This window comes from Rhodnius prolixus, unplaced genomic scaffold, assembly GCF_049639745.1.
Source record: "Rhodnius prolixus isolate KJV_2025 unplaced genomic scaffold, Rpr scaffold_7, whole genome shotgun sequence".
Taxonomy (NCBI): domain Eukaryota; kingdom Metazoa; phylum Arthropoda; class Insecta; order Hemiptera; family Reduviidae; genus Rhodnius; species Rhodnius prolixus.
The window spans coordinates 3,627,932-3,642,769 of record NW_027411582.1 but is presented as its reverse complement, the minus strand read 5'-3'; the positions used below and the strand labels follow the sequence as shown (position 1 = coordinate 3,642,769).

Genomic DNA, 14,838 nt, shown 5'->3' with positions numbered 1-14,838 from the left:
TTTCTTTGAACGAAAATTATTTTTTATAATAAAATTTAAAGTACTTAATTTTCGGTTCGAGAAAATATTTTAGAGTTTTTCCAGATGGATTTTTGTTTAATTTTCTCTTAACCCGTAGTATAAAGGTCAAATCGTCTAAAATTTGTGTGTTTACCGAAAGTACAAGAATTTAGGTTTCCCTGTATAAAAGACCATCCTGTAATTGCGTACTAAATATGTAATTGACAGATGTATTAAGAGGAAATGGGTTTTTGTTTCTCAGGCTCCATTATAAAGTATTTGCTTTAAATTTAGTTCGTGTTGAATAATAAGATGTGGATTATTTATTCAATTTTATGTAGTATTTAGATTATGTATTTATTGAACATTGCATTGCTTCAAAGAGAATTTTTTCCCAAGTAAATTGGCTGAGAAATATTGCAAATTCCAGAACAATAACATCGCCTTTTTTTTGTTAAAAAAAAAATTTAAATACACATATTTTTTGAAATAGAAGTGAAGCGCACTTCCTTTTGTGCGGGCGGTAAATGTGGGAATATCAGAAAATTGACTTGGAACGATTTCAATTATTGTTAAGTGTTCATTATCGATGAGTTTTATTAATCTTATTTACTACTTAACGAATAATAGAATAGCCCGCATGTCTCTAGCTTGGCAATTCAGCTATGAGGGGTCCTCAGCAGTGGAGTTAGGTGAACTCAAAGCTTTAGCAGCAAGTCACTGAGGTCTCATAGCTGTGACCAAAGCTAAATGGACAGGTTGTACGAGGGTCGTTTGAAAGTCAAAAATAAAAACTACTTAATTTTTTGGGGTAAACCTTTTTTATTTTTCAACATAGTCTCCTTTTAGGCTTATACACTTCGTCCAACGCTGCTCTAGTTTGTTGATCCCTTCCGAATAATAGGATTTGTCCAAGTCTGAAAAATAGCCATTCGTTTCTGCAATCACCTCCTCGTTTGAATAAAATCTTTTTCCCGCCAGCCATTTCTTCATATTTGGGGAACAAATAGTAGTCCGAGGGAGCCAAGTCTGGAAAATAGGGGGGATGTGAAACGAGTTGGAACCCTATTTCCATTAATTTTGCGACCACAACTGCTGAGCCGGTGAGCTGGTGCGTTGTCGTGATGGAAAAGGACTTTTTTGTGGGCCAATCGTGGGCGTTTTTCTTGCAGCTCGGTTTTCAAAAGGTCCAATAACGATGAATAATATGCACCTGTAATAGTTTTACCCTTTTCCAGATAGTCGATGAGGATTATTCCTTGCGAATCCCAAAAAGGCAGTCGCTATAATCTTTCCGGCCGAAGGAACGGTCTTCGCCTTTTTTTGGCGCAGATTCCCCCTTGGTAACCCATTGTTTAGATTGTTCTTTGGTCTCAGGAGTGTAGTGATGTATCCATGTTTCATGCACAGTGACGAAACGACGCTTAAAGTCCTGCGGATTCTTCTGGAACAGCTGCAAACCGTCCTTGCAACACTTCACACGATTTCGTTTTTTGGTCAAGCGTGAGCAATCGCGGCACCCATCTTGCGGATAGCTTTGTCATGTCCAAATGTTCATGCAAAATATTATGTACCCGTTCATTCGAGATGCCCCACAGCACTAGCAATCTCACGCACCTTCACTCTTCTGTCATCCATCACCATATCATGGATTTTATCAATGATTTCTGGAGTAGTAACCTCAACAGGGCGTCCAGAACGTTCAGCGTCACTTGTGCCCATATGGCCACTCCGAAAATTTTGAAACCACTTATAAACTGTTCTAATCGAAGGTGCAGAGTCACCATAATGTTTATCAAGCTTCTCTTTAGTCTCCTGAGGCGTTTTGCCTTTCATAAAGTAGTGTTTAATCAACACACGAAATTCTTTTTCGTCCATTTTTTTGAAAATCACTCTACTTCCTCGATTCAAACGAATGCCAAACACAAAGAAATAGACCGATCTGGCTGAAACTTGGTGTGTGTTCTTCCAAGAGATGCTACTAACTAAACATAACCTCGCTACACGCCAGTAGTGCTATCCCTCTGACTTTGCACGGACTTTTCAAACGACCCTCGTAACATGTCTTTACTGGTAATATCCGTTTTTGAACACCAGTTTGGTTTTTAGTAACCAGTTTGTGGGAGATATTAGAGCTCAAATACGTGTCTACTGTGGTAACAGATCAATTTTATATCAATTTTAAATTTTTTACAGAAATTCGTATTCGTGTCGTCAGAAAACAAGATTTACCGAGGACAGTTCATCCAAAAATCTGATTTAATAATTTGGCACTCCCGAGATCAGCTGATTCTCTTAAAGTTTATTTTAGACCCTAAGTCGAAATATAAATACAATATTATGCTTGATATTGGCCGTAACCTTGCTTTTTTTCTGATCTATGTTTATTTGTTGCGTACGCGAAGTTTACAGTTAACATAAGCCTAGGATAGGGGTGGGCAACCTAGAGAGCCATTTCTCCTTAAATAATTATAGTAAATCTTACCAAGAGCCGCAAGGATGATAGTGTAAACAGACTCTGTAGATCATTTGTATTCACAAATTATTGTTTTATGATATTCAATAACATTTAAATGTTTTATATATTTATTTTCACATATTGCAAAGTAAATAAACAAATAAATAGTAACTAAACCTTTGTTTGAATGAAAATGGCGGCAGTCCTGTATATTACGTACTGAATTTTAATATAATTCTATTCAATTTCAAACCAAATCTCAATTTAAAATTCTTTTTGGAAAAATATCTTTACTTTAATAAATGAAATTTCCATTTGTTTCAATACAATTAAAATGTAAAATATATTTTGGACAGGCTGAAGAGCCGCAGGCCTAGGATAATGTTTTTGCCACACTTGGAACCTTCGCTAACAGTACGCAAGTGATAGGGCCGCAATCTCTTAAACATGCACTTTAGAAGGAATCGATCCACACATCAACCCTTCTCGAAGTACTTTTAATCGAATTTTGCTAGGAGAAATGTTTCAAATAAACGTTTTATTAAGTTCAAAGGAAGTCGTAGGAGTTGTTTTCGGACTAAAAAAAATTCGATTCATTGACAGTACTACTTCCGTTTACCCAGATGTTGACCTATATCTCACTGTCATCATGCTTCTTGGTTGCTTCTAAGCGCACTATAAAAACGGTCTCTCCCAGGGTCTTTCACATTTATGAGTTACCATGGATATTTATTTAATGAGTGCTACGGGGCATCCCCTGCATGAGTTCAAAACTTTTTTGGGAGCCCAAAGTATCTACAGATATTCTGTAAAAGAAATTTTTTTCTTCGATCGCCATTCTTCTTGCACTAATTTGGAAGGAGGAACGCAAACCTAAGATATTCTTCTAGTTATACTGTTTGGAAGCGACCGAAGACCCGATCTGTTTTGTTGAAGGTAGGAAGGACTTGCCGTTTTGTTTATACGAGGGTCGTTTGAAAAGTCCGTGCAAAGTCAGAGAGATAGCACTACTGGCGCGTATCGAGGTTATGTGTAGTTAGTAGCATCTCTTGGAAGAACACACACCAAGTTCCAGCCAGATCGGTCTATTTCTTTGTGTTTGGCATTCGTTTGAATCGAGGAAGTCGAGTGATTTTCAAAAAATGGACGAAAAAGAATTTCGTGTGTTGATTAAACACTACTTTATGAAAGGCAAAACGCCTCAGGAGACTAAAGAGAAGCTTGGTAAACATTATGGTGACTCTGCACCTTCGATTAGAACAGTTTATAAATGGTTTCAAAATTTTCGCATTGGCCATATGGGCACAAGTGACACTGAACGTTCTGGACGCCCTGTTGAGGTTACTACTCCAGAAATCATTGATAAAATCCATGATATGGTGATGGATGACAGAAGAGTGAAGGTGCGTGAGATTGCTAGTGCTGTAGGCATCTCGAATGAACGGGTACATAATATTTTGCATCAACATTTGGACATGACAAAGCTATCCGCAAGATGGGTGCCGCGTTTGCTCTCGCTTGACCAAAAAAGAAATCGTGTGAAGTGTTGCAAGGACGGTTTGCAGCTGTTCCAGAAGAATCCGCAGGACTTTAAGCGTCGTTTCGTCACTGTGCATGAAACATGGATACATCACTACACTCCTGAGACCAAAGAACAATCTAAACAATGGGTTACCAAGAGGGAATCTGCGCCAAAAAAAAGGCGAAGACCGTTCCTTTGGCCGGAAAGATTATGGCGACTGTCTTTTGGGATTCGCAAGGAATAATCCTCATCGACTATCTGGAAAAGGGTAAAACTATTACAGGTGCATATTATTCATCGTTATTGGACCGTTTGAAAACCGAGCTGCAAGAAAAACGCCCACGATTGGCCCACAATAAAGTCCTTTTCCATCACGACAACGCACCAGCTCACCGGCTCAGCAGTTGTGGTCGCAAAATTAATGGAAATAGGGTTCTAACTCGTTTCACATCCCCCCTATTCACCAGACTTGGCTCCCTCGGACTACTATTTGTTCCCCAATATGAAGAAATGGCTGGCGGGAAAAAGATTTTATTCAAACGAGGAGGTGATTGCAGAAACGAATGGCTATTTTTCAGACTTGGACAAATCCTATTATTCGGAAGGGATCAACAAACTAGAGCAGCGTTGGACGAAGTGTATAAGCCTAAAAGGAGACTATGTTGAAAAATAAAAAAGGTTTACCCCAAAAAATTAAGTAGTTTTTATTTTTGCACGCACTTTTCAAACGACCCTCGTACTATATCTGTTAGGAGGTCTAGTTAGTGTTCGCGTGTTCGTAGATACTAGTCATGTGATTATAATAGTTACTCTGACCTTGAGACGTTTTCTAACTGAACAAGTACTTCTTTTTTTTTTCTTCCAATTACGCTCAAGGTTCTGAGAGGTTACATTATTGCAGGTTCATCAATTTTTTCTTTTCCAACAATTATTTTATCCATCTATGTGCATATTTTAATATCGTTACATAATAAGTTCAATTGATCGTATTTGTTTTCATCTTTGTGAGTATATTTTTAATTTAAACAGTTTTTTGTTGTGGGATTATATATTAATTTTCTTTCCATTTTAAGGAACTTAATTTTTTTCTCTCTTTCTTATTATTATTAATATTGATATTATTATTAATAATAATAATGTTATTATTATTATCTTCATGATATAATTGCTGTATTGTTATTTGCATATAAAACTGTAAATAGTTGTCGCAATTCTTATCTTGTTAGTTACAATTATTTTGTTTATAGATTTTTAAAAAATGATATATTAGTTTTCTAACTTTCATTTTCTCTGTATACAGGGTGAACCAGTAAGTATTGTCCTAGGCCTACTGTGTGGAGTTCAATGACGTATTGTCCAACTTCATATTTGCTACTGTTCTTTAGTGACGTCACTTTAATTTAGAACTTGTATTTATATTATCCTAACATTTTCTCAAGTATTTCAGAGAGAGATCAGGAGTAAATGTTTTTTAGTGCAATTTGTAACCTTTGACTTCCTTATTTTTAAGACAATCTACTTTAAAAAATTGACTACTGGTGCCATCTAAAACGAATTTTCAATGAATGAAACAACTTGATAAACTAACACTGCTGTGTCTTGCTCGTGAACACGTTTTTTTGCCAAAAACAAGACGTAATTTCTTGTACGAAGATAAAAGGAATTCTGGGCAAATGATATACCGTTTGAAAGCCCACATTAGACCAGGAAACTTTTACTGAAAAGTGGCCAGCACCTAGGGTCTGATAATGATCCCCATAAGGGCCTAATGAGTTTTCTTCAAAAAATGTTCGATTACTTTTATTTTCCCAGTATCCAGGAGGAAGATTAAGGCTGTTTGGAGAATAACTTATGCTTCGAAATGGTGTCAGTTTTTTAGAAAATTTATCTGTCTTTCTAACCTTTGTCATCAGAATCGAATTCAGACTAAAACTTTCTGAGTAATGAACATTTTTATTGCAAAAAAGTAATGATTTTAGGAAAAAAAATTAAAGTGAGGTCACTCAAGAACTGTGGAAAATATGAAGTTGGTCAATAATACGTCATTAAACTCCACTTTAGATGTACTACACACAGTAGGCCTATGGACATTACTTACTGGTTCACCCTGAATATTTTAACAGCAACTCATTGGAGTTGAATATTTGTTTTATTCAATTTATGTATATACTTTTTGTTGTCCTTAAGGGACTAATGTCCCAGGGCATTGATAAACGTATTTCTTTCTTTCTTGATGACGTAAGAGGAAGTATTGCGGTCGTGTGACACTAATAAACGTCACCGGAAACACTGAATGAGAAACAGCTAGCTGTTTTTTTTTTTTTTAAATGATCTACGGCGCATGTGTACTAGAATTTCAGTAATTATCCCAGATCCAAAAATCGTAGGAAGTTGCAGTTTTATATTTAGGTTGTACCCTACCAAGGGGGGACTTCAAGGAATATGGAAATGTCTTTAGCGCTTCACTCGGTGGGTAGTTGGGAGTGAAGGGTGTAGCTGCCAACTGGTCCAGAGATACGAGAGGATGTAGGTGTGACGGCCAGCGACGGTGAGAGGCTGGTCTACTTCCCGTCTACAGCAGATTAACCAACCGTGTCCCCACACTCTCTTTTTTGCCCATATTATCCTTTGGATACACCTCCTCTATATGGGGCTATTTCAGGTTATAAGGCCGTTTGGGTTACCCAAAAAAAACTAGGGCGTACATTGTGACGTCAGGTCCGTTTTGTCACGCCAATTCTCATCTCAATAGATGAGGGAGCTGCAGCATCTTTTAGATTTCCCCCAATTATGGGCAGAAAAAAATTGTCAAAAACTTTTCTTCTGTGTTCACATCGTCAAGACTGTCGGATTAGACAGTCCCCATGTCAGTTAGTGTTTGCTTTTTCTTTTTTTTTTTTCTTCTTCGAATCGTACGAGAATTTGATCTCATTAGTTCTATGGTCTCGCTTGGTAAGCTTACGCAACGTATTTGTTGTGCTTATGAGCCGGAAGTAACGTTAACGGATACGCTAAACCTCGCACACAATTTTTATGCCCAATTTGCCGAAATTTAGTCTCCACATATTTGATTTCGATTAATTTTACACGGCTGGCAAAACAGAATCATGAACATTAAGGCAACCTTCTCTTCCGGAAGTGCTCTTAAGCAAATTCTAGATAAAGGTTTATTTATTTTTAGTGCTACGGGCCTTGGAGACCCTTGGCTTCCTCGACAACTTCCTTCCAAACCTCTCTGTCTTGCGCCTTGACTCACCATCTCCTAATACCTAGTCTGCGGACATCCTCCTCCACTTCCTCGCAACCATCTCATTCTCGGCCTGCCCCTTCTCAATCTTCTACCACCTGGGTGACCATCCGTTGCTTTCTTGGGCATTCTCTCTTTTCCCATTCTTTCTACATACTCAGGAGACCCTTGGCTTCCTCGACAATCTCCTTTCAAACCATCGCCATCTCCTAATACCCAATCTTCGGATATCCTCCTCCACATCCTCGCAACCATCTCATTCTCGGCCTGCCCCTCTTCAATCTTCTACCACCTGGAATGACCATCTTGGGCATTCTCTCTTTTCTCATTCCATCTTCCAAATAGGCAAAACGCTCGTAACTGTAGATGGATACACCTTCAAAAGAGCAAGGACCAGTTTAAATACCCCTAGGTACAATAATCACTGCAAAAAAAAAAAATGAAGTGTCTCAGGAGATTGTTGGAGCAAGGTTGATGGCAGGAAATAGGTAGCTACTATGCAGCACGGATGGAAAATGAAAATTCAACTCAGAACTGAGGGAGCTGTACCGTGAACCAGATAAAGATCTAGAGCTAAATATTGACAATTAGTGGCGCCAAATATGGAGAAACTCATATAGGAGACCGTTTTGAGTTCTCAAAAACTTAAAAATCGATACATCGAAGTGGTTCTTTCCGGTTGTCCAATTTTTGGCCAAAACTTTACTGTCGCGTTTCCGGTTGAGCAAAAAAAAAAAATACTTGCCAAGTTTTCGTATTAAACCGGATACTTCCGGTGCCAAGACCCAAATCGAAAATTTGGCACAGTTTACTTTCTTTCTTCAAGCGGAATAAGTACGTAATGAATCCAGGTGCCATGAAGTGAAAGTTGTGTGTGCAGAATGCTGCTGGTTATTTGCAGAGAGCGCCCATACTACGATCTACAAACATTTTGCACAAACCGCCGCTACGGGCGGAAAATATATAATCTTATATATGCACAAAAAAAGCGTGCGATCTTATACTCTAAATGCAAGCGAAACAAAAAAAAAACAAAAAACAGTCTAGTGATATTCATTATCTCGAATTTCCTTTCTCACATTTTCCTTTTTCTTTTTTTGGGGGGCACTTCCTGTATTGGCCAAGGTTTTCTCTTGCTACGTAGAAGTTTTGATTGGCTTTAAAAGCAGGTTTTCACCTGGAAAATATTACAAGTAAAAATTTTTATAGATCGTGAAATAACACTTCCGCTTGGCTGATTACGTCATAGCACTAGTGTCTTCATTGGGGGTGACACCTACTCCACAAATATTAAATTTGTAGACCCGACAACTTCCGGTTTTCATGAGAACCACTGGTTTAGATGCTCCCAGACTGACAGACACCAATTTGTGTTAAAATCACTTTTCGTGCATTCACGTCACTTCCTCAATTTATCAATGGTAGAAACTAAGAATAGGAATTATGCACCTTCCAATCCAAAAAAAGAACGAGTTTTACGATATCAATATTATAACCTTCTTCGTGGATAAACAATATTTTAGAATAGCAATAATCTGCTTATTCGCATACATAGTGTGGACTATTTCAAGGTTATATTGTAATTATTGTATTATACTTTTTAATAAAATATTTCCCATAAATTTATAGATAATACATTCTTCGGCCGTTATTATTTTAATTTTCTTTTTTTCAATTGTATGGGTGGTCATTTCAGATGATAATGTGGGAGAGAGACAAAGGATTGTGTAACAGCTAAGACATTGTGACACAGGGATTGGCGGGTTTTATTTTGCCCTGTCTACATAAAATCTCTGGGATGAATCTCATACGAATTCTCCTTTTACTGCAATTCTTAGAGTTCTAGTCTGTACAAGTTTTGTAAATTTTAGGTAAAATTAATTGTTGTAACATTACGCTGTTTGTAGAGCCGTAAATTATTACTTTAATATGTCTTGGAGTGCTCAAAATGCTCTGAAATTAATTAACTTTAAAAGTCTTTCAAGTAAAAAGTCTTAGATCTACGTTTACTTAACCTGTTAAGTGTGTTTGACGTGTATACATCACGGTTCTCGCGTTTAGAAGAACAATTTTTGAAAATGCCGTTTTAGCTCATTTTCAGCAACATATTTCACCAAATCTATTTAAATGATGTTGTTGCAAAAAAATAACAGTCATAAAGGAGGATTTGCCCTTTATTTTAAAGAAAATTTGGGAATTTTAGCTTTTATAAAAAAAAAAAATAAAAAGTCAAAGTTGGATGTTTTTCAACGTTACGCTTTTTCGTGCACTTTTTGACGATCAACCCCTTATACAACTGTCCTACCGGACAGTGTTAGTTATACAGGTGGCATTGGCGGGACAATAAACAGTAATGGCTCATTTGAGGGGAACCTAACCATCTATCACTTCTCCTAGATGGAGATTAGTGCATCGTAATTAAAGAAACTGTATTTCCGAACTGGATCTTCAAAATATTTTTGGCCTAAAGAAATATACCGCGCAGTTCGATATTCAGGATAATAAAAATGGGGTTTATTTTTTTCATTATCCTTTAAGCAAAAACAAAATTAATATTGCTAAGGTGCTTCTTGAACACGGTTGCTAATAGACTGCTCTGTTGAAGCATTTCTATTGTCCATAATATTTTTTCTTTCGTCCACAACATTTTTTTCTTCCTGTTGATTTTCGGATTCTGGGCTTTGATTTTTTTTTTCGAGAGGAAGTCAAAAAAACTGGAGAATTCGATTCAGTAAGGAGGTAGCAACTTCCGGCTGAACAATGTGGCGTATCCTCTAGTGGTCAGCGGAAGGACAAATTTCAACATTCTGTTTTTTTTTTTTTTTACGCACGCACAGACTATATTGTGAAAAGCACTTGTAATATACTTAGGGGGACGGATACTTCCGGTGCAGTCCTAAAATCGAGAATCTGCACGATTACAGTACACCTTCTTTTACTTGTCGAGAGTAGGGAAAATGAAAAATAAATAAATAACCAAAGAATTTTCTTGATCTTAAAACTTGAGGAAATTGAACTTTCCACCAGAAAGAAGTCCTAAAGGTGTACAATGAACTGACTCTTTTTATTTTCCGGGATTAATGGAATTTCCTTTTTGTGGTTAGGTTGGTAACCATGGCGGTCACTTACCTGGAACGTCGTCATAAAAGGAAGAAAAGGTAACTGTACGGCAGGCTGGGGATTTCTACTGAACAAAATAATTTTTTATTTTTTTGTAATATCATTTACTGAGCAATAAGTAAGAGGAGCAGGTATTTCATGTAATCGTGCGCAGATTCTCGAATTTTTTTTTTTTTGTGTATTTACCGGAAGTAATCGTTTTCGAGTTTTGAGTTGTACCCAAAATAGAAAACGAAGAATCGTAGAAATGTTAAAAATTTTGATTTTTCGTTCAGGTGCCGTTAGAAGAGGAAGCCACAATGTTTTTGGACCAAAATGGTACCCGAGCATTGTACCAGGTTACTGACGTTACCAACATTGCATGTATAGTGCAAGTTTGCACTGTGTGGTTGAACCCGAGTAACGTTTCAGTGTGTTTTTTACCAACTTTACAATATGGGTAGGAATTACATTTTAATGTTGTTGGGTAGAAAAAATTGATCTAGTAAAAACTTACAGGAGTAAGAAGGAGTCGTGTGAGTGGTCACACACGAGATTTTTTGATATTAAATTTTTTAAATAATTAATTTTTTGTTTTTATGTTACAGAGTACGAGCTATAATAGAGACAATGTCGGTGAAGGTATACGATGCATTTTCAACGATGACCGACCCAACGGCGCCCATCATCCAATCATCAAGATCATTGCATCATCATCTAACGCAGTATCAATTGAAGAGACGCGAACAGTTGACCAAATCGCGTACCGAGGCTAAAAAACAAATCGATGAAGTATTGTATCAGACAAAACAGAAACCATATTTAAGTCTTTATAATTGTGAACGTAGGCCAATAAGTTGGCTAGCATGCGAAAAATGTTCGTCCGAGAGTAGGGTAATTATATGGTTGTTATTTATAATTATTATTAAAAATAATTAATTTAGGGGTTTTTTTTATTATTAATTATCAATTTTTTTGTTTGTGGTGTTATATTGTGTGATGTTGGTATTACTGGGGCGGCCATTGAAACCATTGTTCCGCTTACTAACTGGTCAACCAGCAGTGGTATAGCTTTGCGCCAACACTGGGCCCATTCAAAATATTTTTCTAAAAAGCAAGATGTTGCTATACGAGGGTCGTTTGAAAAGTCCGTGCAAAAATAAAAACTACTTAATTTTTTGGGGTAAACCTTTTTTATTTTTCAACATAGTCTCCTTTTAGGCTTATACACTTCGTCCAACGCTGCTCTAGTTTGTTGATCCCTTCCGAATAATAGGATTTGTCCAAGTCTGAAAAATAGCCATTCGTTTCTGCAATCACCTCCTCGTTTGAATAAAATCTTTTTCCCGCCAGCCATTTCTTCATATTGGGGAACAAATAGTAGTCCGAGGGAGCCAAGTCTGGAGAATAGGGGGGATGTGAAACGAGTTGGAACCCTATTTCCATTAATTTTGCGACCACAACTGCTGAGCCGGTGAGCTGGTGCGTTGTCGTGATGGAAAAGGACTTTTTTGTGGGCCAATCGTGGGCGTTTTTCTTGCAGCTCGGTTTTCAAACGGTCCAATAACGATGAATAATATGCACCTGTAATAGTTTTACCCTTTTCCAGATAGTCGATGAGGATTATTCCTTGCGAATCCCAAAAGACAGTCGCCATAATCTTTCCGGCCGAAGGAAAGGTCTTCACCTTTTTTTTTGGCGCAGATTCCCCCTAGGTAACCCATTGTTTAGATTGTTCTTTGGTCTCAGGAGTGTAGTGATGTATCGATGTTTCATCCACAGTGACGAAACGACGCTTAAAGTCCTGCGGATTCTTCTGGAACAGCTGCAAACCGTCCTTGCAACACTTCACACGATTTCGTTTTTGGTCAAGCGTGAGCAATCGCGGCACCCATCTTGCGGATAGCTTTGTCATGTCCAAATGTTGATGCAAACGAATGCCAAACACAAAGAAATAGACCGATCTGGCTGAAACTTGGTGTGTGTTCTTCCAAGAGATGCTACTAACTAAACATAACCTCGATACGCGCCAGTAGTGCTATCTCTCTGACTTTGCACGGACTTTTCAAACGACCCTCGTATTCTGATTTTTATAACCATTTTTCAGGCTGACATTGTGATTTTTTTGGCAAATAATTTTGAATATCGCGCTCTTTAAACAGGCCTACGAGGTGTGGCTAATAAATAACGAGACTATTGCTGTAAAACATTTTATTTTAAATTTATACATATTTAGTTATTATCACCTTCAATATACACACCTCCCCTATCCCTACAACGCTCCATGCGAATTTACCATTGTTCAGAAACAGTGCTGGAAGTCTTTTTCTGTCTGAGCTCCTCCATGACGAGTGCCGCTTTTTCTTTCACAGCTTCAACGGAGGACTGAAATCGTGTTCCTTTTAATGCAGATTTGACTTTGGGGGAACAGATCTAAAAAGTCACATGGGACCGCCAGGTCAGGCGAATAAGTCGGATGAGGCCTAAAACTGGGATGTTTGAACTTTTGGCTAGAAACGTCGACTTGCGGCAGACAATGCAGTGTGAGCCGTCGGCGCGTTGTCTTGATGGAGAACCCCGTGACTTGTTCTTCCACAAATCGGGCAGTTTTTTTCCTTACTCTTTCACCAGAGTTGAGCAAGCACCTCACGCGGTAGTAATGTTGATTAATTATAATCGATTTTTTTCATCCGTTTTGGGCTTGAAAGGGCGACCCGCGCGGTCATCATCTCCGACGTCTTCTCGGCCATCTTTGCAAACGCTTGAACCCTCTCAAAAACTCACGCACGTGATTAACATTCATCACCATAAACTTCTTTTAATAAAAGATCAAGTTTCAGTAGCGGTTTTACCAAGTTTTGATGTGAAATTTCACGACAATTCGTTGCTCTACTACATGTGTAGTATCGATGTTTTCGGCAAAACTAAAACTAACACCTTTTACACAAACCAGTCAGGTTCCAGTCAGACACAGATTTTTCTACAAACACGGTGAGACGCTGCACAATCGAAAGAGAAGGCTTTATGCTGCACAGCTGTTAAGTCGTTAGGATTTGGCGCATGCTTAAGTTCTTCTGTAGCAGCATCAGTCTCGTTATTTAATAGCCACACATCAAAACCACATGAAAGGCCGCGTTTCGTCTTACAGCAGGGGAAACATAACCACGGCCATTCTATAGGAATGTTCATTTTCCTCAGAAATTGTTTTTAGATGAAAGCTTGTCTCAACAATAAGTAATTCAATGTTCTCAGAAAATCGATACCAAAAAAATAAATTAAATTAAATCTACTCAGTGGTATTCCCGGTTGTAAAATGTCTCGAAAAAATCAAAATATAAAGTTTTAGATTCCTGCGATTTTCAATTTTGGGAATATTATGCATACACATAGTATATTATACTATATTATAATACATAATTTTTTTTAACTCTGGAAATCTCAAAACAGATATATTTCTGGTACAAAACTTAATTTATCAAATATTTGGCATAATCGCTATACTTTCCTTACCGTGCAAGAGATCGTAAAGAAAGAAAATCTACATCCTATTCGGCCTCTCTGTGGAAGCATTTGATAATTTTCCAAATCATTTTGAAAAACCATTTTCTAGTTTCTTAAAAGAAATTACCACGCTACGCCACACTGGTTATCTGAATATGGCTGCAATAACTACCGACAAGTTTTTGAATTCACATTGCCCGGACTGTGTGGCTGTGAAACTGCACTGAATAGAGATTTCTTATAATAATGCGTAGGTTTTGACTAGAAAGTGTGTATCCATCTAAATTTAGATTTTTTCTAAGGAGCATCAAGTGCTAAAGTGGGGGGGACATACAGCATCATCATCTGGTTTAAGAAGGTTTTCTTTTTGTATTGTTTTTCTCTTTTTTTTTTAAACAAAATTATTATATTTTGTTTGTGTTCTCGCTAACAATGACGGGTGTTTATGTGATGAATTCATGGTGTTTATGTGAGGTAATAAAAGGATCTTTTTATGATTTTAATAATATTATGTTTTTAAGAAGTGTTGTGTTTCAATTTGCAAATGAATTGGGGGCATTGTTGCATGATTCACTAGAATCGTATGATATTACTATTTTAGAGAACAGCTGATAGGCGGTAGGCACTTTGTCTAATTGTAAACTGTAAGTCTGAAGTTATTGACCAAAACAGATGGATGCATTATATTGATTGATTGCTTAAATAAATTATTTAACAGACTCACTATTTTAAACTATCACTTCCAATAAACTGATATAGTTCAAACTTATCAGGGTTCTTGTTGCACTAAATTATAATAGAATTCAGAATACTTAATTGAGTTTCGATTACTTTTGAGTTATAAGCAACACTCAATACTGAAATCGTAGTTCCTAGATTATCGTCAATTCTTTAAAGGATAGTTTTTTCTGTGATGATAACCTTTCCACTGATAGTTTTATTTACATTTTGTAGTGCAAATTAGTTTAGTGCGAATCGATCAAGGGCAAATCGAAACAAACAGTATCTGCA

General features: G+C 37.2%; 1 protein-coding gene across 9 annotated transcripts in view; it reads left to right on the top strand.

Annotated features, from left to right (window-relative positions):
• The window catches only part of mino (glycerol-3-phosphate acyltransferase mino), a 63,510-nt gene that overhangs the window by 34,793 nt on the left and 13,879 nt on the right, over nt 1-14,838 (top strand). For 7 of the 9 annotated variants that reach the window (XM_074113475.1, XM_074113470.1, XM_074113476.1 and 4 more), the window contains one exon: nt 10,935-11,220. In XM_074113475.1, coding sequence (XP_073969576.1) covers nt 10,957-11,220 — 264 coding nt within the window. In that variant the 5' untranslated portion in view covers nt 10,935-10,956. Of the gene's footprint in view, nt 1-10,631; nt 10,787-10,934; nt 11,221-14,838 lie in introns of those variants that run through there. The other 2 variants (XM_074113473.1, XM_074113474.1) reach the window with 2 other exon arrangements.